General features: G+C 36.7%; 2 protein-coding genes across 2 annotated transcripts; both read left to right on the forward strand.

The window, feature by feature from the left end:
* The first annotated feature begins 3,543 nt into the window (after positions 1 to 3,543).
* On the forward strand, positions 3,544 to 19,960 carry LOC127507720 (mucin-2). The gene is made up of 29 exons (XM_051885016.1): positions 3,544 to 3,661; positions 3,746 to 3,814; positions 4,150 to 4,179; positions 5,700 to 5,964; positions 6,369 to 6,483; positions 7,273 to 7,360; positions 7,669 to 7,748; positions 7,895 to 8,105; positions 8,422 to 8,547; positions 10,398 to 10,515; positions 10,599 to 10,737; positions 10,887 to 10,994; positions 11,091 to 11,157; positions 11,252 to 11,386; positions 11,516 to 11,674; positions 11,809 to 11,903; positions 11,993 to 12,122; positions 12,211 to 12,463; positions 12,738 to 12,778; positions 12,894 to 12,991; positions 13,239 to 13,390; positions 13,830 to 13,968; positions 15,568 to 15,675; positions 15,773 to 15,952; positions 16,044 to 16,283; positions 16,468 to 16,624; positions 17,220 to 17,348; positions 17,863 to 19,634; positions 19,946 to 19,960. Exons 1-29 carry the CDS (start codon positions 3,568 to 3,570, stop codon positions 19,958 to 19,960), a joined length of 5,313 nt encoding a protein of 1,770 aa, XP_051740976.1. The 5' UTR covers positions 3,544 to 3,567.
* A 1,796-nt stretch (positions 19,961 to 21,756) lies between these two features.
* Positions 21,757 to 25,071, forward strand: LOC127507721 (putative uncharacterized protein DDB_G0282133). The gene is made up of 3 exons (XM_051885017.1): positions 21,757 to 21,818; positions 22,003 to 24,756; positions 24,932 to 25,071. The coding sequence occupies exons 1-2, from the start codon at positions 21,757 to 21,759 to the stop codon at positions 24,617 to 24,619; spliced, it is 2,679 nt and encodes an 892-aa protein (XP_051740977.1). The 3' UTR covers positions 24,620 to 24,756; positions 24,932 to 25,071.
* Positions 25,072 to 25,541: the final 470 nt, after the last annotated feature.

The raw sequence follows: 25,541 nt of genomic DNA on the forward strand, positions 1-25,541 counted from the left end.
AACATGTTAAACAGACCGAGACTAAGCTTTATGGTATACACAGCACTGGCATGCTAACTAGTGGATCAAATAATGGTCCTATAAATGTTTGGGTTGGCTTAAAAAAGTTTTTGTAATGATGGCTTGTATTGTAGCCATGCTTATATATAAACTTACAGTGTTTTTAATGGCATCCACTGTAAAAAGCTGTATAAAGCTTCTAGATCATTTATAATTTTCCACAGCTCATGTTGTCTGGAGTTTTTTGTCTACTGAAATCTCATTGAAAGATGTTTTTGCAGTGTTTTGTCAGCAGAACAATCCAAAAACACATCAAGTACCAGCACAACTCACTGAAGAGATGTAGACCTATTGCTGCCTTTCACATGCTCTCGGAATGATCGTAAATGCGAGTTTCCTAGGTAAGAATTGCACATGAACGCGCTCCCACTTCAAAACTTGAATGCGATGAGCTCGTAATCACAACTTCAGAAGTGGGAATTATCGAATTTTCGATAGCACATGAAGGCAGCATTAGTCTATCCCTCTCAGCCTCACTTTTATTCCCGCTGCTGTAAATAAGGTCTATAGCCTAGTGGTGAACAGAAACTACAATAGCGTACACCATAGCGTTTCTATGACTTTTCCAAAAGAGGAAAAAAAAAAAATTGTCGTCACTCCTGAAACACAGCATTAACCATTTTTCTGTAATTTAATGCTAGGGTAATAAAACACGAAGGAGGCTATTATAAAGTGTTATAAATGTAGATTTTGTATTTATTTTTTTTTTATTAAAATTAAAAAAAACTTTTCTACAATGTTAATAAACATGTCAATGCATCATCACAGTCTGTGAAGTGTCCATCTCAAGTATCTTAATCGCCATTTGTCATCATCACATTTTTCGAATTTTGTTGTTTCAATGAACAACGCAATTAACAAAATCTCAGATCAGTGCCTACTCAAAAAATCTATTTTTTTCGGTGCACACGTTAAATACGCAATAAAGAAGAAAAATGCTCACACACACCCCTAACACCTCGTCTACAACCGGATGTAAGCGGCACGACTAAAAACAATAAAACTTATTATAAACAGTGGTTCTGTCTACTCTGAATGTGGCACAATGCGAGCGACAAATCTCCAACAGTAAATTGATGCCAACAGTAAGCTGCTTGTTTGTAATAAATCCATCAAGACTTTTTTTAACTGAACACCAAGAACAATAACTATATTAACGTATGGAAGCTTGTTTCTGCCAGGGATTAAAAAAATGAAAAAGATAATTGTGACTTTTTATCTCACAGTTCTGACTTTTTTTCTCACAATTGTGATATGTAAACTTACAATTGCAAAAAATAACATCAGAATTGCGAGATATAAACTCGCAATTGCAAGAAAAGTCAGAATTGCGAGAAAAAACTCAGAAGTGCAGGATATAAACTCGCAATTGCGAAAAATAAAGTCAGAGTTGCGAGATATAAACTCTTAAAGACTTGTCTTGCAATTGCGAGTTTATTTCTCACAATTCTGACTTCTTTTCTTGCAATTGTGAGTTTATTTCTTGCAATTCTGGCTTTTTCTCGCAATTACGAGTTTATATCTTGCAATTCTGACTTTTGTTTCTCGCAATTTTGACTTGTCTTGCAATTTCGAGTTTATTTCTTGCAATTCTGACTTTTTTCTCACAATTCTGACTTCTTTTCTTGCAATTGCGAGTTTATTTCTTGCAATTCTGACTTTTTCTCACAATTCTGACTTCTTTTCTCACAATTGCAATTTTATTTCTCGCGATTCTAACTTTTTCTCGCAATTCTGACTTCTGTTCTTGCAATTGCGAGTTTATTTCTCGCAATTCTGACTTTCTCACAATTACGAGTTTATATCTTGCAATTCTGACTTTTTTTCTTGCAATTCTTACTTGTCTTGCAATTGCGAGTTTATTTCTTGCAATTCTGACTTTTTCTCGCAATTCTGACTTCTTTTCTTGCAATTGCGAGTTTATTTCTCGCAATTCTGACTTCTATTCTTGCAATTGCGAGTTTAATTAATTTCTCGCAATTCTGACTTCTTTTCTTGCAATTGCGAGTTTATTTCTCGCAATTCTGACTTCTGTTCTTGCAATTGCGAGTTTATTTCTCGCAATTCTGACTTTTGCTCGCAATTACGAGTTTATATCTTGCAATTCTGACTTTTTTTCTCACAATTCTGACTTTTTCTCGCAATTCTGGCTTCTTTTCTTGCAATTGCGAGTTTATTTCTCAAAAATTCTGACTTTTTCTCGCAATTGCGAGTTTATATCTTGCAATTCTGACTTCTTTTCTCAGAATTGTGAGATATAAACTTGCAATTGCGAGTTACAAAGGCCTGTTCTGAGGGAAAAAATACGGAGTTTTTTTATATTTATATCACAATTCTGACATTATAATTCACAACTGCGACTTAATATCACGGAATTCTGACTTTATAACTCGCAACTCTGACTTTATATCACCCAATTCCGAGAAAAAAGGGTAATAATTGTGAGATAAAAAGTCACAATTACCTTTTTTTTAATCAGTGGCGGAAACAAGCTTCTGTATTAGCGTCCACACCAACGCAATGACAACATTTGTTTATTATAAGCGCACGCTGCAGTTTTGTCGTCTGCCACTTTAAATGCTATGAGCTCGTTAAAAAAGATAGATTCTGACTGAATGCCATTATTGGTTTTTATGGTTCATTTGCTGGAAAAAAAAGGAAAGAAAAAGAAATTATTCTGAAAGTGATTCCAACAAAACATTCCCCCTCTGTGTCATTATCACTATATTTGTGGTGTGGACTTGCCAGTTCTCATAGAATTAGAAAGGTTATTCAAACTTTATAGTTATAGGCCTAGTTATTGTCATTTGGTGTGAACGGGACTTAATGCTCTTCGCTTAAAGCTGCACCTTTGTGCCTATGATCATCACAACATCTGCTGTGTTTACAGAGGACTTGATGACTGCTGATCCATAAAGAAGACTATTAATAATAATAGTAGCAAGTTAAACAAAAACTTTTTTGTATTATGATAGTTATTTTAGAAGCAATGTAAAAACAAAAATAAAAAAAGAAGAGATTGAACATACAAAAATATAGAATTAGTTGCTTATTGGCAGTGTAAATGAAAAAATTCCAGCAGATAACTTTATAACATATGCAAAGCACATTGTCTCTCAAATGCCGTAAATGTAAACGCGAAGGGGAAAAAAAAAGCCTGATCAGCAAGGTAGACATTTAGGGCGTGAATTTCACAGTGCGTCTCTACAAATTCGTAGAACCCCCAACTTACAATCAGATCAACCATCACATCCTTGTTTAATTTGAGATAATAACAGAGATAAACACTAAGTTGTGAGTGACAGAAAGTGTTTTTTGCTGCCAAGGTTTGCATAAACCATGTTTATTCTCAAACACGGCTACTGTTGTTCGATGGAAACTTAACATGCCATAATAATGTAAAGCCTAGGATCCACCTTCTGAACACAGAATAGATGGTCCTAAAGTAAACTAAGAACTAGTATAAAAGAGCATGCACTGACAGACAGCTCTCATTAGCTTGTGAAGATGCTTGTCGCCTCCATGGGGACTGTGATGATGTCCCAGATGTGGATGCTGAGATGGGTCGTCCTGCTGGTGGGGCTGCAGTCCATACAAGCAGGTTAGAAAAATAATCAGTTACTGCAAGAAATGCTCACAATATTAGCTACACAATATGATGATATCTGTTTTTCTTTTCTTAAAGATTTTATGCATGATTATGGAGGTACGGCAGATCCTATAGACTTTATCTGGCCAGCAACTACAACCACAGGTGAATATGTCATTATACTGTATGAGATGTACTAATCAATGATTCACAAAGAAACTATAAAATAACAAATGTATTAATATATGCCAAATAAAACTGGTGCTTTATGTATGTCTAAATGGACCTACACATTAAACTTATGTCATAAAAATCATGTTCAAGTTTTCAATTGATTTATTGAACTATTCACACAATTCAAACAACCAAATCATTAAATTTTTTTATTAGATTTACAAAGAGTATTGTAGAATGATTGTTAAAAATATTGTGAATGTAATTTTTTCATCTTAAAGTAAGTGGCAAAAAAATAACAACAGGTCTGTCTTTTTCTGTTTCAGCGTTCTCCACAAGTGTGCCAGTAACTACCGGTATGATGTTACTCTTTCTTTCTTTCTTTTTTTTAAATAAATGCTACAGTATATACATGGATTTTTTTATTATTTTAATATGTTCCTTGAGGTTCACTTATTATGTTAAAGCTGCAGTCCGCAACTTTTGGTGCTCTAGCGATAAATAAACAACTGCATGCATCTTGTAGAAGAACATTGTAGCCGGTGCGCCTTCTTTCCGTTTATGTCCATGACAAGTCACGCAGGTACTGTGCTACTCCGAAGTGGGACAACCCGAACCAGTCTAAAATAGTCTGAATATAAACACTTATTATAGGATAAGACAAAAAACACAGTTTGGAAAATGGATTCATGATGTACTCACTCATTATATAATTTTTTGTAAATTTAAACACAAAAAAGTTACGGACAGCAGTTTTCACAAAAAAACATCATATATGCAGAAAAACAATCATTTTCAACTCTCATTCCGACCCTCTGATGGAAATGATCCATTTTTAAGAGGCGGCTCCTTTAAGGCATGTCAGTAAACAGCCACTGTTATGATTGGCTAATGTCATTGCATAGGAAAGAGTATCAACACCCACTGTCTATTGCACATAAGCAAGTGTTTTGAAAACATCCATATAAAACCGCAATTTACATACAAAGTATTATGAAATCATTTACTTACACTTTGTGATGCAGCTGCTGTCAGATCCAATAAAGTTGGCTGCTTCATCTTTCAACAAATGTTTCTTTGCGAACTCTTCTTTACACTGTCCCTCGTTTACAAAACGAAATTCTCCGAACAAACATATAATTCTCAGACGCGATTCGGGACGCCATTAAAATAAACCATCCAACGCTGGGATCCTTCTGAAGTCTGTAAAGAGATGCAAACGAACTGTTTAAACTGGACACGTCAAAACAAATGTTCTTTCACTTCCATTTGTCCTGTTGTCGACAGACTCAAGTGTGAAGAATATGTCAAAAAACTGAACGCTCATCTGTATACTGTATCCAGTGTAGACAGTATCAGTGATTATAATGGGTTCTGTTGGCTTTTGACGCGATGCTCACAAACAGTGTAGGCAAATGTCAGCCGTTAAGCGACTGAACGCCAGTGGGCGGGGCCTATGGTGCAATGATGATTAACTATTCGTCGATGTCTTACTCTGGAGGCAGTCATATGCAAATGCCCTTTGTGATGTCACAAATCCCACAATATCCAAGCGAGTATTTTTGGATCTTAATTAAATAACTGCTTTGTTTATAATGAGGAGGGCGTTTTAAGCTATGAAACTTGCAGGATGTTTTAATGGTATAAAGACCTGTTATATGTCAAAAGATCAAAGCAAATTTGATTTCTCATGACCACTTTAAAACTTTAGTATTACGTTATACAAAAATTTACACTTTAGGAAACTAAAAGATGAAGTGTGTAATTTTTTGAGAGACAACTATTCAACCTTCAATTGTGTATTTTTCCTCAAAAAAAAAAAAAAAAAAGTATTTAGTACATATCACACGTTTATACATTTTCTCTCTTGATTCAGTTGGACCGAATCCTGATCACCAGTCCACGATCTGCAGCACATGGGGAAATTTCCACTTCAAGACATTTGATGGTCATTTCTTTCAAGTGCCAGACACGTGCAACTACGTTATGGCGGTGATGTGTGACACCACGACTTCTGATTTTAACATCCAAATGCAAAGAGAGACTGTAAATGGCTCAATCACTTTTAGCATAGTGACAATAAAGCTGGAAGGGACAGTCATCAAACTCATTAACGGCGACATCACAATGGGGGAAGAAATGTGAGTTTATTTGAGCACTACAGCAAAAGCACATATCATGTTTTTTAAAAATTATTTTCTTAATATTAGCATTTTCATCTTGTTTTTCAGTATTTTTATTTATTTAAATAAATGAAATATAATTCCTTGTGTTGTAAAGTTGTGCAAGATATTAAGAATATTTTTAAAATTGCCTTATTTTAAGCATAAATGTAACATTTTGTGAGGTTTATGCTTTAAACAATCAAATAATCAAAAAGTGGTGTTAGAAAAATAAACCTAATTCAATAACAAAATTCTTAATACTTATAAAAAATATTTCTTACACAATTTTTCAACCAATTTTTTTTTTTCTGGAAAACAAGACAAGAAAATGTTTTTTTTTTCCCAGTGATGTTGACATCTTTTAAAATTTGCTCTGACAGGGTGTCTGTTCCGACCTATAAGAATGGAATTAAAATCGAGGGAAGTTCAACAAGTGTCAAGATCTCAAGCAAACATGGAGTGACTGTCTTCTGGGAAGAAGACAACTCTCTAACGGTATGATTCAAAATATCTGTGCATACATAATTTTATCTTGAAGCTTGATTTCAGACTTCTGATATTAGAAATGTGTTAAAGGATTAGTTCATTTTCAAATGAAAATTAGCCCAAGCTTTACTCACCCTCAAGCCATCCTAGGTATATATGACTTTCTTCTGTCTGATGAACACAATTGGAGATATTTTCATAAATATCCCGATGCATCCGAGCTTTATAATGGCAGTGAACAGGGGGCACGTATGAAGCTGAAGAAAGTGACTTCATCCACATCCATCCATCATAAACATACTCTACACGGCTCAGAGGGTTAATAAAGGCCTTCTGAAGCGAAGCGATGCGTTTGTGTAAAAAAAAATCCATATTATGCTATGAAGTAAAATATCTAGCTTCCGGCAGACCGCCTTCCATATTCAAGTTACGAAGAAAGTGTAAACTGCCGTCGTGTCAGTTAAACTTTTTCCATAAGTTGAATAGGGAAGGTGTAGGACGTAGCGTAAGCGTTTTGAACTGTGAGAGCATTACACTTTCTTCATTACCTTTTGTTCTAGATATTTTACTTCATAACTTGTTAAATATGGATTTTTTTTTTTGGATGGATGGATTGATGTGGATGGAAGCACTTTCTTCAGCTCATACTCGTGACCCCCGTTCACTGCCATTAAAAGCTCGGATGCGTCAGGATATTTATTAAAATATCTCCGAAAAAGTGAACTAATCCTTTAATAATCCTTTAATCTATCCATCCATCCACCCACTGACATTATCTTATAATATGATGTTCCCCAGATTGAACTTCCTGAGAAGTATCGAGATCAGACCTGTGGACTCTGTGGAGACTTCAACGGCAACATAATTGATGATATCGCTGTTCATGGTAAACCAGATGTCTTGAATTCATTAATAGATTTTCATATAAAGATTTAAATACAGCAGGTTTTGTGACCAGTAGCCACATACTGCATCTCTAAAAATAAACTCCCATGCGAACATTGAGATAAGGTTTTTATTATTATTATTATTATTATTATTATTTTACAAATGGAAAAAAAGTAGGTGCTTTACCTGCCTGTGGGCTTACAAGGGTCACTTGGAAGTTTGTTGAGGCTAGTGTGCCTCGGCCCCCAAGTTGAGAACCACTGACTTAAAGATTTAGTGTAACATGTTCATCTGAATCCTTCTCAGGTCCATCCACATGGAGGGTGTCCATATCGACTGAAACCTGTGAGGAAGTTACACTTCAACCCACTGATCAGTGCAACCAGGTATGAGACAAAATCAGTGTTGTTCTCTTGTTGAGATTTTGGGTAAAACAATGGGGAATTTCATATTAAATTGTTTAACCTCATTTACTGATTGAACCATTGGTGGCAATGAAACAGTCCTCTTAAAAAATCTATTTTTCCCCTAGACAAGCATTTGCCAGCAGTATCTCGCCAGTCCAGGGTTTAGTGACTGTCACAATGTGATGGACATGAGTTCATTTGAAACAGCCTGTGTAAACGACCTGTGTCAATGTTACGGCAATCACGACTGTCTCTGCAACACGCTGACAGAGATTTCACGACAGTGCACACATGCTGGAGGAAAACCAGGAATATGGAGGACAGAGCAGCTCTGCCGTGAGTATCATTTCTGGAAAATGACATTAGTTATGATGGAGAGAGAAATGTAACTTAAGGGAACAGTTCACTCAAGAATTAAATGCTTTTATTTTCTCACAACTAAATAAAGCTTTTGAAGAAGACACCCAAAATATTTAATCTATAACTTCCTAAAATAATACAAAAAAAGTAGATACTTCCACATAATTATATTTTCTGCATGTTACCTTTTTAACAGAACCACTGTATGGCAAGTAAATACAGAAGAAATGTTGTTTCTAATAACAAATTTTTATACAATTTTGATGTTTTGATTTGTTCTTCTGTGGAGCAGCAAAGTCATGTCCCCTAAACATGCAATACCTGGAGTGTGGTAGTCCGTGCAAGAACACCTGCTCAGATCCAGGCACAAGTGTAATGTGTAAAGAACACTGTGTGGACGGCTGTTTCTGCCCTGAAGGTAACAATTTACTATAGGAGACAAGGTTTATAGCTGGCCCTTTTTATCTGTTAGGAGATCAAGCAAGATGCTCTGAAACCCTACTGTAATTGTAAGGATTTTTATTATTATTCTGCCGTAAAACTGATCATGCAGACCAAACTGTAAGGCCTAGAGACTTAAATCCTGGAGAAATGGTAGGTCTCAATTTGAGGAGACACTGACAAGGTATGGCTCCGATTGGCCAATAGGGGGCGGTACAGTGATCAAAAACACAAAACCGCTCATAACTGTTCCTAGACCGATTGTCTTATATCTCTGATTTCATTTCCGCCATAAACATTTTTCTGCCATTTTGAATTTTCAGAAAAATCTACTTTTTCGAACTCCTCATAGGCCATTTGTCTGCTTCACTCGAAACTTCACATGCATCATCTAGAGACCCTCATGGCCAAAATTTCGTCTAAAGAATTTCATGCTCGTGACAGGACGCCAAAACATTCGAAGTATTCGAACATTCGACTTTCACTAAAATAGCTATAACTCTTTAATGTAATGAAATTTTTTCACCAAACTTGCAATACTCATGTATGAATTCATTCTGTGGTCACACAAAAAAAATCTGTGGCGATTCACCACTTGGTGGAGCTGTAATACAAAAAAACATAAAAACAGCTATAACTACACGACTGTTAGTCCGATTGACTTGAAAATGGGCATGCTACGTCTTTGTCCAAGTTGCCACGATGATTTATGAGGACATTCGTGTATTGCGAAAAACATGTCTGCCATCGGCAAGTATATTACATATTAGACCAGGTTAGTGGAGGCCAATCGGAATTAAACTTGGTGAGCCTATTTGACCTATGGTCGTAGAGGTCTATGTGAAGTTTGAAAGAAAATGGCCAACGGGTGGCGCTATCGCGTTTTTCACCCTATATATCACGCAATACATCACACATACACACAATATGCATATCATATGTTTAATCACCTCATTCTGAACAACTTTGCCTCAAGAACCACTGCTGTCAATCAAATCATTCGTTAAATATTTGAGATTATTTGAAATATCTACTTTTTCGAACTCCTCTTAGGCTGTTTGTCTGATTTGCTTGAAACTTGACACATCATTTTGGGACCCTCATGGCAAAAAGTTATCAAAAGAATTTCAATCGTTTTAACCGTTTAGCAGATACAATTTTATATATATGTCTGGTATGGCCTATTGTGGGTAACATGTCTATATACTGTGTGCACAAAGTAGAAACTTTATACATATGGAGAACAAGTCATTTGGCTTTGAAGTAAATTCTAAACTATCAATTATTTCAACTGAAAGATGAAGGCTGTAATACTACTGTTGTCCACTAGATGTACCCGCAGGATAAGAAATCTTTTTAATCTAATCTTTCTATCAGTTTCCAGCATTGGCTGATAAACAAATGCTTAAAACTATTTTTCAAAATTATGGTCCCAGTAACATATAATTGTGCGTGTGTGTGTTCTTGAAAGAAGTCTCGTGCTTACCAAGGCTGCATTTATTTGATCAAAAATACAGTAAAAACAGTAATATTCTGAAATAATATTACAATTACATTTTTTTCAGGATTCTTTGATGAATAGAAAGTTCAAAATAGCATCATTTATTTGAAATATAATTTTTTTGTAACATTATAAATGTCTTTACTGTCACAGTTTTTTACATCCTTGCTGAATAAAATTCTTTTTCTTAAAAATCTAACTGACGCCGAAATTTCGAACAGTAGTGTATAATCAATGAATGACAGCATGTACAGACTCTAAATTAACTCAAAAAAATACATCCAACGCCCAAGAAAACACATTTACGTACTTGTCTTTTTATAAAGGCACCGTGGAAGATGACATTGGTCAGAGTGGCTGTGTACCTGTGAACCAGTGCCCATGTGTTCACGATAGCACAGTATATCAACCAGGAGAGTCTTACAAACAAGCTTGTAAAAAATGGTAACATTTACATTTAAATATTTTTTACATTTAAAATCCTTTATACATTTCCCCATGCTAACACTGATGTAATTCTGTGTCAGTGTGTGTGCCGCGGGACACTGGACCTGTACATACCTGGAATGTCCTGGAATCTGCTCTGTTGTGGGAGGGTCTCATGTCACCACTTATGATGGAAAGAGCTTCACCTTTAGCGGCAACTGTGACTACATCCTCACTAAGGTCTGTCAGGGCAGATGATCCATGTCAGGGCGAGATAAATAAAATTCTTCACTTGTACTTTTATAGCAATCAGAAAAATATGGGCATTATAATTTATAGATATTCATTATATACAATTTGGAGGTACTTACAGTTCTTTTTTATTCCAGCACTCTAATGACAGTGATTTTGCTGTCGTGGGAAATCTGGCAAAGTGTGATTCGGCCCGAAAAGACACATGTCTAAATTCAGTTACCCTTGTCATCTCGGGGAACTCTGTAAGTACTGGGTTTAATGTAATAATAATAATGTAATTAATTATACAATCTTATTAATAATAATATATATTTGTTGATGTTCTACTTATAAAACAGATTAGTTTTTCCTCCACTGGAACTGTGGCACTGAATGGAATCAGTCTTGTGCTTCCTGCTACCACAGGTGGGGTTTCAAATATATAGGAATTATTTATTTATTTTTTCATCATAAAATATTAAAAAAATAATTTCCCTTTTCAATAATTTCGTTGTCACAGGTCCTGTAAGCATCTTCCAGCCCTCTTCCTCCTACATTATTGCTGATTTGAAGAGTCTTCGTCTAGAGATCCAGTTGGCTCCAGTCATGCAGTTGTATATTGTAGCCAGCACTGAAGAGAAAGGGAAATTGAGTGGTGAGTCGGAAAAGAAAGACTGCAGATTTTAAATATGTCTATTATTTTCTGTTTTTTATTTGTAGGACATAGGACATTGTCTTAAATCTAATGTATCCAGTGAACTACCTTTACCTTTGTTCCTCTCAGGTCTGTGTGGAAACTATAATGATGTCCAAACAGATGACTTTAAAACAGATTCAGGCATTATAGAGGGCACACCAACCACCTTTGTCAACTTTTGGAAACTCAATTGTCCAGATCTTGAAATCACATTTGACAACCCCTGCAGCCTGAATATGGACACAGGTGCTTACTGCATTAAAAAAAGCACCATTCTCACACTTTCCATGTTACAGTGATAATTACATTTTTTTCTTGACATAGTAGTACTGTGCTAAACGAAGTAAACAAATGAATATCCTGTTTTTTCTCTCTCGTAGTTCAACTTGCAAAAGACTGGTGTTCCCGTCTCACAAACCCAAATGAAACCTTTTCCGCATGTCACTCAGAAATAAACCCTGAGATGTACTACCAAGTAAGTCTTTGTTCGTAAAACACTCTTCTTATTTGAAGTTTGCTGTGCAATTGTATTCTTTAATGCATTTGATCTGTTTTTCTCTGCAGTGGTGTGTCTATGACACCTGCAAGTGTGCAGATATTAAGAAGTGTATGTGTGCGGCCATGTCCACCTATGCCCACGCATGTGCTGCCAAAGGGGTCGTTCTCAAGGGATGGATGGATTCAGACCCTTGTGGTGAGAACTTTATAAAGTACACATTCAAACAAATATTTATATGTGTACTCTGTTACAAATTAGTCTCTGTTTGTCTCTTGCTACATAGACATGATTTCGAAGTGTGAAGGGAACATGAAGTACTCCTACAGCGTGACCAGCTGTGACAACACCTGCCGCTCTCTAAGTGTACAAGATAACACCTGCCAAGGGTCCTTTATACCTGTAGATGGCTGTGTCTGTTCTGAGGGAACATATCTTAATGAAGCTGGCAGCTGTGTACCTGCTCACCAGTGTCCTTGCTACTATGAGAACCAAGTCATAGAGCCATCCGGAGTGTACTACAAAGATGGTGCTAAATGGTATAAATAGCAGTTTAACATATGCATAATGTATCCTTTAACTTTTTCTTTACCATTTTTAAACACTTTTTTACCCCCACTATTTTATTTTCAATAGCCCTGTACTGCCAAATGACAAATTAATTCTTAAAATGACAAGCTGCCAATTGATGTTTAAAATGGTTTTAGATGTAGCATGTCCCAAAAGCATACAGCCATATAACAGTATTGACATGCATTATTAACTCTTCATGGTGGAATATAGTAATTCTTTGCACTGTTTTGTCAAATGCAGCACCTGTAACTCTGGCAAATTGCACTGCACCAGTCAAGCAGGTGAGCTGCAACTAGTTCTTCCAAAATACTACCTTCTAAATTCAAACGTGAGGCATTGCTGGTATGATGTGGGCTAATTTTCTGCACCTCATCCATGTGCCTGTTGTGTTTTTAGACTGTGTGGCTCCGATGACATTCTTCAAATGCTCATATCCTGGAGAAAAAGGGACAGAGTGTCAGAGGACATGTGAGAAACAAGACCCAAATAACTGCGTGAGTTGGGATGGATGGATGAATGGAATACGTGAATAAGAGGATGAATGAAATGAAAAGTTACAGCAGTTTTATGACTTTCAAAAAATCCAGTTTGCTTACTCAATTTCAATTTAAATGCAGGCATTCTTGCACCAGTTCTAAATGGCGAAAAACCCTGACATAGATAACATGAAATGGCAAATCTTTTAATACTGCAGAAGTTTGCAGGGAAAAAGTTGGCTTACCAATTTTGTCTTGTCAACAGGTGAGCACAGGGTGTATATCAGGGTGTATGTGTCTAAATGGCCTTCTGGCTGATGGCAAAGGTGGGTGTGTGGAGAAGGAAAAATGCCCCTGTACCCACAATGGAGCCAACTATTCACCTGGAGACGAAGTTCAACAGGACTGTAACACCTGGTGAGCCAATCACAGCTGTTATAACCCTTGTTATCATAGTGCCAACCTCTACAGTACCAGTCAACAGTTTGGACACACATCTACAAGTGTAGATGTCACATAGCCTGATCCAGTTTTTTTACTGTTAACTAATAGTAAAACTATTAAAAATAATTTTCTGTAATTGCAAGGAAATAAAATATAGGTATTTGATCAAATGAAAGAAATTTTGCCTTAGAAACTACTGTGTAACTGAAGTTAAAGTACTAACATTCTTACATTAAAGCTAAAGAGAAATATAAAGAAAAGAAAAACTACAAAATTAAAATGAAAAAATTAAAACAAAAATAATAGCTCATTAAAAATATGAATAAATATTATACTGTACACATAATACTAAAATAACACTGGCATGACCCAACATGATCAGTATTTATTTGTGAATTTGTCTATATTTCAGCACATGCACAAATGGGATGTGGATTTGTACAGAAAAGGAATGCTACGGCACCTGTACCATCTACGGTGAAGGTCATTTCAAGACTTTTGATGGCAAGAGATATTCCTTCCACGGAGACTGTGAACACACCATAGCCCATGTATGTTTGATTGTGTGGAAAAAAAAGTCAATATACAGATATCTGACACATACCAGTCACTATTATGTCTGCAAAGGCACTAAACCCATCGATAAACAGGCTTAAAATAGAATCATATGAAAAAAAGGGCTGGGCATTGACAAATTTCATAATTCTCTCTCAAAGGAACCCTGCAGTTGGTACATTACTATAATATTAAAGTGGTTTGTATACAAACATTTAAAGGGTTAGTTCATCCAAAAATGAAATTTCTGTCATTAATTACTCACCCTCATGTCGTTACAAACCCGTAAGACCTTCGTTCATCTTCAGAACACAAATTAAGATATTTTTGATCTCCCATAGAAAGCAACGAAATTACCACATTCAAGGTCCAGAGAAGTAGTAAAGACATCGTCCACGTGACTACAGTGGTTCAACCTTAATGTTATGAAGTGACGAGAATACTTTTTGTGCGCAAAAACAAAACAAAAATAACGACTTTATTCAACAATTTCTTTTCTACCCTGTCAGTCTCCTACGCAGTTTACGCAGTGCAGCGCTTCCGTGTTTACGTCTGGACGCCGGCTCATTATTGGCCGAAGCTGTTCATGTGAGCAGCACGACGCATGCGTGTGATGCTGACGCAGGAGCCGGCCAATAATGAGTCACATTGTGATGTAGAACCTGGAAGCGCTGAACTGCGTTCACTGCATAGGAGACTGACAGGGAAGAGGAAAAATGAATAAAGTCGTTATTTTTGTTTTGTTTTTGCGCACAAATAGTATTCTCGTCGCTTCATAACATTTATGTTGAACCACTGTAGTCACGTTGACTGTTTTAACAATGTCTTTACAACTTCTCTGGACCTTGAATGTGGTCATTTTGTTGCTTTTATCTCAGATTTCATCATAAATATCTTAATTTGTGTTCTGAAGATGAACGAAGGTCTTGTGGGTTTGGGACGACATGAGGGTGAGTAATTAATGACAGAAATTTCATTTTTGGGTGAACCCTATAAATTGCACATAAGAAAGTTTTTATCATAAAGTATTAATCATTTTTAATGGTCAGTGAATGGCTTTCCTGAGGTACACACTGATTTATTGACATCTTTCTGCGGTTAAAACACTGATTAAGTGATTACCAAACATGATACATTTGGATAAATTGTACAGTATCTTTCAACATACCTTCTGGTTCATAGAACAGAATTTATTGTATGAATTTTGTAATAAAAGTGACAGAATTTGAAAGCTGAAACTTATCAAAAGTAACAAAAAGTATCAAAAGTAAAGTATCAAAAGTAACAAAACACAAAGCTTGTTGCAATTTGTTGGATGGAAAGCATAAGCATCCTATAAAGAATGTTTAGTGAAGTTTCGTTCACGCATCAACTGAAAATCACATAGCTCTTCATTCGATTCTTGTGATTTAAGAATAGATATTGTTCATTAAAATGAGAATTGATTAAAATAGAGAAATCGATTTTTTCAACCCAGCCCTAATGGAAAAAACATCACATTTTATATAAATAAGTCAGATGAACTGCGTATGGGGGTTAATTATATGGCGCATTATAAACTGGAACATCTTTTATTATGTGTGTAACCCCTCTAGGATTATTGCGATGCAAACGACAATCCCTCTTTCCGCCTGGTCACAGAGAACATCCCCTGCGCCACCTCCAACACTATTTGCTCCAAGTCCATCAATCTTTTCTTTGGGGTGAGGTTATTTCATAGATCATAGTCAGCACAAGTTTATTACTAAAGCATCCTAAAATTAAACATATATTGTGTCACTAACTATTTAAATCCCACAGAGATATGAGTTGATTTTATCAAAGGAGGGTGGAATTAAAGTTGTTGAAGGCAATGGCACAGATTACAGATATCAAATCCATTCTGCGGTCCTATATGTTGTCATAGAGGTCAAAGGTCTTTTGAACTTGATCTGGGACAATAAAACGAGTGTGATGATCCAACTCCATCACAAATTAAAGGTATGCATTCTTTAAAGGTACACTCATACACAAGAACCTTCTACCCTTTGTTCAACTACTCACCTAAACATCCACATGACCTCTATGACAGGGCAAGGTGTGTGGACTGTGTGGAAACTTTGATGGCAATGCGAACAATGACTTCATGAAGAACAATGGAGAAGTGGTGACGGATCCAGAGAAATTTGGGAATAGCTGGAAGGTGAAGTCCGACTGCCCAGATGTGACAAACGTGATGCATCCTTGTGACGCAAATCCAAAGCGGCGTCCCTGGGCTGAAAAACAATGCGGGATCATTCTGAGCTCTGTCTTTAAAGACTGCCATTCGCCTGTAAGTAACATTTAATTTTGTTTTTTACTTGTGACTTTCTACTCTATGTGATGCTTAGAAATGCTAAATCACTGCAATGAAATTAATGTGTGTTGCTTAGTACTTTACAACTTAATTTAATACATCTAGTGTAGCTATCATGGTAACCCTTGAGGTTCTGTGTGTCTGATTTTCCTGTCTCTAGGTGGACTCTGGCCCATACTATGATGCCTGTGTAAGGGACACCTGTGCATGTGACAGCGGGGGTGACTGTGATTGTGTCTGTACCGCAGTGGCAGCTTATGCTGCTGAATGCCGTAAAAAAGAAGTTTGTGTGGCATGGAGGAGGCCAGACTTTTGCCGTAAGTTAAAACATTTCTAACATTTATTTTGCCTATAAACATGCAACCAATCTATTCGGGGTGGAATGCATTTATTAATACTCCACTGAGTTATTTTATGATCACAAACATATCATGTCATCCACTATAAATGAGTGTTTTTTTCAACTATTGGCTTTTCTAGAAAATGGCTCCATGGTCTTAATAAGGATAATTTTACAGCTACCACTGCATTTAAATACAATTAATAATTTAACAATCTTTCCACAATTTGACTAATATATAACTTTATTGGAAATAAGACACGATAGAAATGTAAGTGATATTTACCCTGATTTTTTCTTTACCTCACGCAACACTTCTGATACAGTATTTTATATGTTCTTCAATGACACATTTATGTCCTTGGTAACCAGTAACAATAACATTTGAAACTTGAAATTTGTTGGTCATTATGAAAGGTTTACAAGGCCAATTTAAAATTACCTTTATTTAATAAAGAAAAAAATGTAAAGTTTTAAATCTTAAAAAAATTGCTTGGGTCATTAACTGTGCCTGTGGCTGAAATAAATCTCAAATATAGACATTGTCCTGACTCAATTGATTGTTCTTGCAGCTGTATTCTGTGACTACTACAATGCTCATGGAGAATGTGAGTGGCACTATAAAACCTGTGGATCGACCTGCATGAAAACCTGCAAAAACCCCTCAGGAACTTGCTCTGATCAAATTCCTCAGCTTGAGGGTAAGAATTCAGCATTTTAGCATGTTTTGAAAATATGCCGTATAGAGTGTCACAAAAAAAACAACAAAAAAACGCTACTCTGATACAGTAAGTAACTCGTAAGTTAAAGTGGTTACGTTACATTCAAGCTACCCTTCTGAAAAAGTAGTTAGCTACACTAGTTACTATCAAAAAATAGCTAGCTACATTGAAACAATTTTTTTATTTTTTACAATGCCGTTACAAATAACTGAACAATTGTTAATGTAGAATGCTATAAATTAAATATTTGGGGTTTAAAACATCATAATGCAATGCAATTATGATTTCAAAGAGTAGAGTGAATTCAGGTCGATTGGGACCCTTTTTCTCAGTCATTTCAATGGCAAAAACTGTTCCAATCATTTGATTTTGTAAACTATCCGATACACATAATACTTAAATATAGCTCAATACTTAAATATATCTCAAACTGGCTGTCAAAGTGCAAAATTGTCTGTCTATTCATGCTTTGCTTTTTTATTTATTCTTTTAGGTTGTTTTCTTCAGTGCCCTTCAGAAAGGCCATATCTCAGGGAGGAAACCATGAAGTGTGTTACAGAAGAAGGATGTAAAGGCTGTTTCTATGATGGGAAGGTATTTCCACCTGGATCTGTCATTTACCACACCACAGATGGGAATGGTGCATGTTTCACTGCTCTGTGTGATTCAAATGGGGAAATAAGAAGAATACTGAATACTGACTGCATCTCAACAACAACACCTTTCTCTTTCACAACTACAACTGAAACTAGTAAAACAACAACCACAACTATGACCACAACTACTATGTCAACTACAACCACAGAATCCACATCAACAAAAACATCTACAGTTACCGTAACATCACCAACAGTCACAACAACTCCCACATCAGAGACATCTACAATCACATCCACTACTACCACTTCAACACCTACAACTGTTACAGTAACAACACCTACATCAACAGGAACAACACCTACAACTGTTACAGTAACAACACCTACATCAACAGAAACAACACCTACAACTGTTACAGTAACAACACCTACATCAACAGAAACAACACCTACAACTGTTACAGTAACAACACCTACATCAACAGAAACAACACCTACAACTGTTACAGTAACAACACCTACATCAACAGAAACAACACCTACAACTGTTACAGTAACAACACCTACATCAACAAAAACAACAACATGTTATTATAGGTGCATATGGTCAGATTGGATTGATAGCAACACACCCAGTACAGAACCCCAAGGATTCGAAACCGAATCGATCAATGCGTTGTGGAATTCAAAAAAGATTACCTGTCAAAGCCCTGGAGAGATTGAATGTAGGGCAGTAAACTATCCAGAAAAGTCCCTGGATGATTTGGGTCAACTACTGTATTGCAATACATCATTTGGACTGTCGTGTTCAAATGAAGACAATGCAGCTGGCATGCCACCACTTTGTTATAATTATGAAATCCGTGTAAAATGTTGTGAAGGCAACATCGACTGTGAAACAACACCTACATCAACAGAAACAACATCTACAACTATTACGACAACACCTACATCAACAGAAACAACATCTACAACTATTACGACAACACCCACATCAACAGAAACAACACCTACAACTGTAACAACAACACCTACATCAACAGAAACAACACCTACAACTGTTACAGTAACAACACCTACATCAACAGAAACAACACCTACAACTGTTACAGTAACAACACCCACATCAACAGAAACAACACCTACAACTGTAACAACAACACCTACATCAACAGAAACAACACCTACAACTGTTACAGTAACAACACCTACATCAACAGAAACAACACCTACAACTGTTACAGTAACAACACCTACATCAACAGAAACAACACCTACATCAACAAAAACAACAACATGTTATTATAGGTGCATATGGTCAGATTGGATTGATAGCAACACACCCAGTACAGAACCCCAAGGATTCGAAACCGAATCGATCAATGCGTTGTGGAATTCAAAAAAGATTACCTGTCAAAGCCCTGGAGAGATTGAATGTAGGGCAGTAAACTATCCAGAAAAGTCCCTGGATGATTTGGGTCAACTACTGTATTGCAATACATCATTTGGACTGTCGTGTTCAAATGAAGACAATGCAGCTGGCATGCCACCACTTTGTTATAATTATGAAATCCGTGTAAAATGTTGTGAAGGCAACATTGACTGTGAAACAACACCTACATCAACAGAAACAACACCTACATCAACAGAAACAACACCTACAACTGTAACAACAACACCTACATCAACAGAAACAACACCTACAACTGTTACAGTAACAACACCTACATCAACAGAAACAACACCTACAACTGTTACGACAACACCCACATCAACAGAAACAACACCTACATCAACAGAAACAACACCTACAACTGTTACAGTAACAACACCTACATCAACAAAAACAACAACATGTTATTATAGGTGCATATGGTCAGATTGGATTGATAGCAACACACCCAGTACAGAACCCCAAGGATTCGAAACCGAATCGATCAATGCGTTGTGGAATTCAAAAAAGATTACCTGTCAAAGCCCTGGAGAGATTGAATGTAGGGCAGTAAACTATCCAGAAAAGTCCCTGGATGATTTGGGTCAACTACTGTATTGCAATACATCATTTGGACTGTCGTGTTCAAATGAAGACAATGCAGCTGGCATGCCACCACTTTGTTATAATTATGAAATCCGTGTAAAATGTTGTGAAGGCAACATCGACTGTGAAACAACACCTACATCAACAGAAACAACATCTACAACTATTACGACAACACCCACATCAACAGAAACAACACCTACAACTGTAACAACAACACCTACATCAACAGAAACAACACCTACAACTAATACAACAACACCTACATCAACAGAAACAACACCTACAACTGTAACAACAACACCTACATCAACAGAAACAACACCTACAACTATTACAACAACACCCACATCAACAGAAACACCTACAACTGTAACGACAACACCTACATCAACAGAAACATCACCTACAACTGTTACAATGACAACTACATCAACAGAAACAACACCTACAACCATTACGACAACACCTACATCAACAGAAACATCACCTACAACTGTTACGACAACACCTACATCAACAGAAACATCACCTACAACTGTTACAATGACAACTACATCAACAGAAACAACACCTACAACCATTACGACAACACCTACATCAACAGAAACATCACCTACAACTGTTACGACAACACCTACATCAACAGAAACATCACCTACAACTGTTACAATGACAACTACCTCAACAGAAACAACACCTACAACTGTTACGACAACACCTACATCAACAGAAACATCACCTACAACTGTTACAATGACAACTACATCAACAGAAACAACACCTACAACCATTACGACAACACCTACATCAACAGAAACATCACCTACAACTGTTACGACAACACCCACATCAACAGAAACAACACCTACAACTGTAACAACAACACCTACATCAACAGAAACAACACCTACAACTGTTACAGTAACAACACCTACATCAACAGAAACAACACCTACAACTGTTACAGTAACAACACCTACATCAACAGAAACAACACCTACAACTGTTACAGTAACAACACCTACATCAACAAAAACAACAACATGTTATTATAGGTGCATATGGTCAGATTGGATTGATAGCAACACACCCAGTACAGAACCCCAAGGATTCGAAACCGAATCGATCAATGTGTTGTGGAATTCAAAAAAGATTACCTGTCAAAGCCCTGGAGAGATTGAATGTAGGGCAGTAAACTATCCAGAAAAGTCCCTGGATGATTTGGGTCAACTACTGTATTGCAATACATCATTTGGACTGTCGTGTTCAAATGAAGACAATGCAGCTGGCATGCCACCACTTTGTTATAATTATGAAATCCGTGTAAAATGTTGTGAAGGCAACATCGACTGTGAAACAACACCTACATCAACAGAAACAACATCTACAACTATTACGACAACATCAACAGAAACAACACCTACATCAACAGAAACAACATCTACAACTATTACGACAACACCCACATCAACAGAAACAACACCTACAACTGTAACAACAACACCTACATCAACAGAAACAACACCTACAACTGTTACAGTAACAACACCTACATCAACAGAAACAACACCTACAACTGTTACAGTAACAACACCTACATCAACAGAAACAACACCTACAACTGTTACAGTAACAACACCTACATCAACAAAAACAACAACATGTTATTATAGGTGCATATGGTCAGATTGGATTGATAGCAACACACCCAGTACAGAACCCCAAGGATTCGAAACCGAATCGATCAATGTGTTGTGGAATTCAAAAAAGATTACCTGTCAAAGCCCTGGAGAGATTGAATGTAGGGCAGTAAACTATCCAGAAAAGTCCCTGGATGATTTGGGTCAACTACTGTATTGCAATACATCATTTGGACTGTCGTGTTCAAATGAAGACAATGCAGCTGGCATGCCACCACTTTGTTATAATTATGAAATCCGTGTAAAATGTTGTGAAGGCAACGTCGACTGTGAAACAACACCTACATCAACAGAAACAACACCTACATCAACAGAAACAACATCTACAACTATTACAACAACACCCACATCAACAGAAACAACACCTACTATTACAACACCTACATCAACAGAAACAACACCTACAACTGTTACGACAACACCCACATCAACAGAAACAACACCTACAACTGTAACAACAACACCTACATCAACAGAAACATCACCTACAACTGTTACAATGACAACTACATCAACAGAAACAACACCTACAACCATTACGACAACACCTACATCAACAGAAACATCACCTACAACTGTAACGACAACACCTACATCAACAGAAACATCACCTACAACTGTTACAATGACAACTACCTCAACAGAAACAACACCTACAACCATTACGACAACACCTACATCAACAGAAACATCACCTACAACTGTTACGACAACACCTACATCAACAGAAACATCACCTACAACTGTTACAATGACAACTACCTCAACAGAAACAACACCTACAACCATTACGACAACACCTACATCAACAGAAACATCACCTACAACTGTTACGACAACACCTACATCAACAGAAACATCACCTACAACTGTTACAATGACAACTACCTCAACAGAAACAACACCTACAACCATTACGACAACACCTACATCAACAGAAACATCACCTACAACTGTTACGACAACACCCACATCAACAGAAACAACAACTACAACTGTAACGACAACACCTACATCAACAGAAACATCACCTACAACTGTTACGACAACACCCACATCAACAGAAACAACACCTACAACTGTAACGACAACACCTACATCAACAGAAACATCACCTACAACTGTAACGACAACACCTACATCAACAGAAACATCACCTACAACTGTTACGACAACACCCACATCAACAGAAACAACTACAACTGTAACGACAACACCCACATCAACAGAAACAACTACAACTGTAACGACAACACCTACATCAACAGAAACATCACCTACAACTGTTACGACAACACCCACATCAACAGAAACAACACCTACAACTGTAACGACAACACCTACATCAACAGAAACATCACCTACAACTGTTACGACAACACCCACATCAACAGAAACAACACCTACAACTGTAACGACAACACCTACATCAACAGAAACATCACCTACAACTGTTACGACAACACCCACATCAACAGAAACAACAACTACAACTGTAACGACAACACCTACATCAACAGAAACATCACCTACAACTGTTACGACAACACCCACATCAACAGAAACAACACCTACAACTGTAACGACAACACCTACATCAACAGAAACATCACCTACAACTGTTACGACAACACCCACATCAACAGAAACAACTACAACTGTAACGACAACACCCACATCAACAGAAACAACTACAACTGTAACGACAACACCTACATCAACAGAAACATCACCTACAACTGTTACGACAACACCCACATCAACAGAAACAACACCTACAACTGTAACGACAACATCTACATCAACAGAAACATCACCTACAACTGTTACAATGACAACTACATCAACAGAAACAACACCTACAACCATTACGACAACACCTACATCAACAGAAACATCACCTACAACTGTTACGACAACACCCACATCAACAGAAACAACAACTACAACTGTAACGACAACACCTACATCAACAGAAACATCACCTACAACTGTTACGACAACACCCACATCAACAGAAACAACACCTACAACTGTAACGACAACACCTACATCAACAGAAACATCACCTACAACTGTTACAATGACAACTACATCAACAGAAACAACACCTACAACCATTACGACAACACCCACATCAACAGAAACAACAACTACAACTGTAACAACAACACCTACATCAACAGAAACATCACCTACAACTGTTACGACAACACCTACATCAACAGAAACATCACCTACAACTGTTACGACAACACCCACATCAACAGAAACAACACCTACAACTGTAACGACAACACCTACATCAACAGAAACATCACCTACAACCATTACGACAACACCTACATCAACAGAAACATCACCTACAACTGTTACAATGACAACTACATCAACAGAAACATCACCTACAACTGTTACGACAACACCTACATCAACAGAAACAACACCTACAACCATTACAACAACACCTACATCAACAGAAACAATACCTACATCAACAGAAACAACACCTACAACCATTACAACAACACCTACATCAACAGAAACATCACCTACAACTGTTACAATAACACCTACATCAACAGAAACAACACCTACAACTGTTACAGTAACACCTTCATCAACAGAAACATCACCTATAACTGTTACAATAACACCTTCATCAACAGAAACATCACCTACAACTGTTACAATAACAACACCTTCATCAACAGAAACACCTACAACCATTACAATAACACCTACATCAACAGAAACATCTACAACTGTTACAACAATACCTACATCAACAGAAACAACACCTACAACTGTTACAATGACAACTACGTCAACAGAGACATCCACAATCACATCCACTTTTACTACACCAACTACTGTATCAATGACACCTACGTCTACAGAAACACCTAAAACTAGTACAACTACTGGCAAAACTAAACCCACTTCAACAATAACATCTACAAGTACTTTCAGTATAAAAACAGGGCCAACTCCTACTCCATCACCACAATGTAATTGCACATATTTAAATTCAAAATTCTCAAACGGTAAGTGCTACTTTAACACTAATCATTCAATTTTTTTCAGTTTTCTGAATTTACACTTAGTTTAATCCTTGTGCATGTGCATATTACCTTGACCCTACATTACATTCAGGTTCTACTTATGTTAAAAACCTCTTATTGTTTACTTCCCTTGCACGTCCTTTTATTATAATTATAGGGTCAACAATCTATAATAAAACGGATAAAGCAGGTTGGTGCTACTCTGCCTACTGCAACTCCACTTGTGGTATTGTGATAACGTCTCAGAAATGTGTAACCCCTCCACCTCCACAAGACTGTACAAATGTCAGCAGAAAGGTAATTTAATAAGAGTACAGTAGAATTACATTTTCACAGTAATGCGTGTACAATTTCTACTAAATGAACAATAACACAATAGCCTGTAATGGATATTTGATATGATAATATCTGTTGTAACACAACACTAAATTAATTACATTCTGTATAACTGTTAGATGACTGGAGTATTAACTGGTAAGAAAAAGAAAGAATACCTGAAATTAATTCTATAATCGTTTTTTTTTTTTTTTTTAATTAATCTCTGTTCATCAATCTGATTGTGTCATTCAGCATATGGAGTCCTGGATTGAAGACTGCAAAAACAAAACATGCAAAAATGGCAGTGTCACATCAGTAGCTCTAAAGTGTGACAATTCTGATAATATCATACCTACATGTACTAATGGAATTAAAGCTAAGAAGGTGTCTTATAACAATGGCTGCTGCTCCAAGTATGAGTGTGAATGTAAGTTTAAGTCTTGCTCATG

Source organism: Ctenopharyngodon idella, chromosome 24, assembly GCF_019924925.1.
Source record: "Ctenopharyngodon idella isolate HZGC_01 chromosome 24, HZGC01, whole genome shotgun sequence".
Lineage (NCBI taxonomy): Eukaryota > Metazoa > Chordata > Actinopteri > Cypriniformes > Xenocyprididae > Ctenopharyngodon > Ctenopharyngodon idella.

What these genes read in the sequence shown, in the direction of transcription:
- LOC127507720 (XM_051885016.1), top strand. Translation starts at nt 3,568, where the DNA reads ATGCTTGTCGCCTCCATGGGGACTGTGATGATGTCCCAGATGTGGATG. An exon ending in AAGAAGACAACTCTCTAACG is followed by an intron (nt 6,484 to 7,272) that starts GTATGATTCAAA and finishes GATGTTCCCCAG; the next exon opens with ATTGAACTTCCTGAGAAGTA. An exon ending in GAGGACAGAGCAGCTCTGCC is followed by an intron (nt 8,106 to 8,421) that starts GTGAGTATCATT and finishes TCTGTGGAGCAG; the next exon opens with CAAAGTCATGTCCCCTAAAC.
- LOC127507721 (XM_051885017.1), top strand. Translation starts at nt 21,757, where the DNA reads ATGTGTTGTGGAATTCAAAAAAGATTACCTGTCAAAGCCCTGGAGAGA. An exon ending in GAGAGATTGAATGTAGGGCA is followed by an intron (nt 21,819 to 22,002) that starts GTAAACTATCCA and finishes CTACATCAACAG; the next exon opens with AAACAACACCTACATCAACA.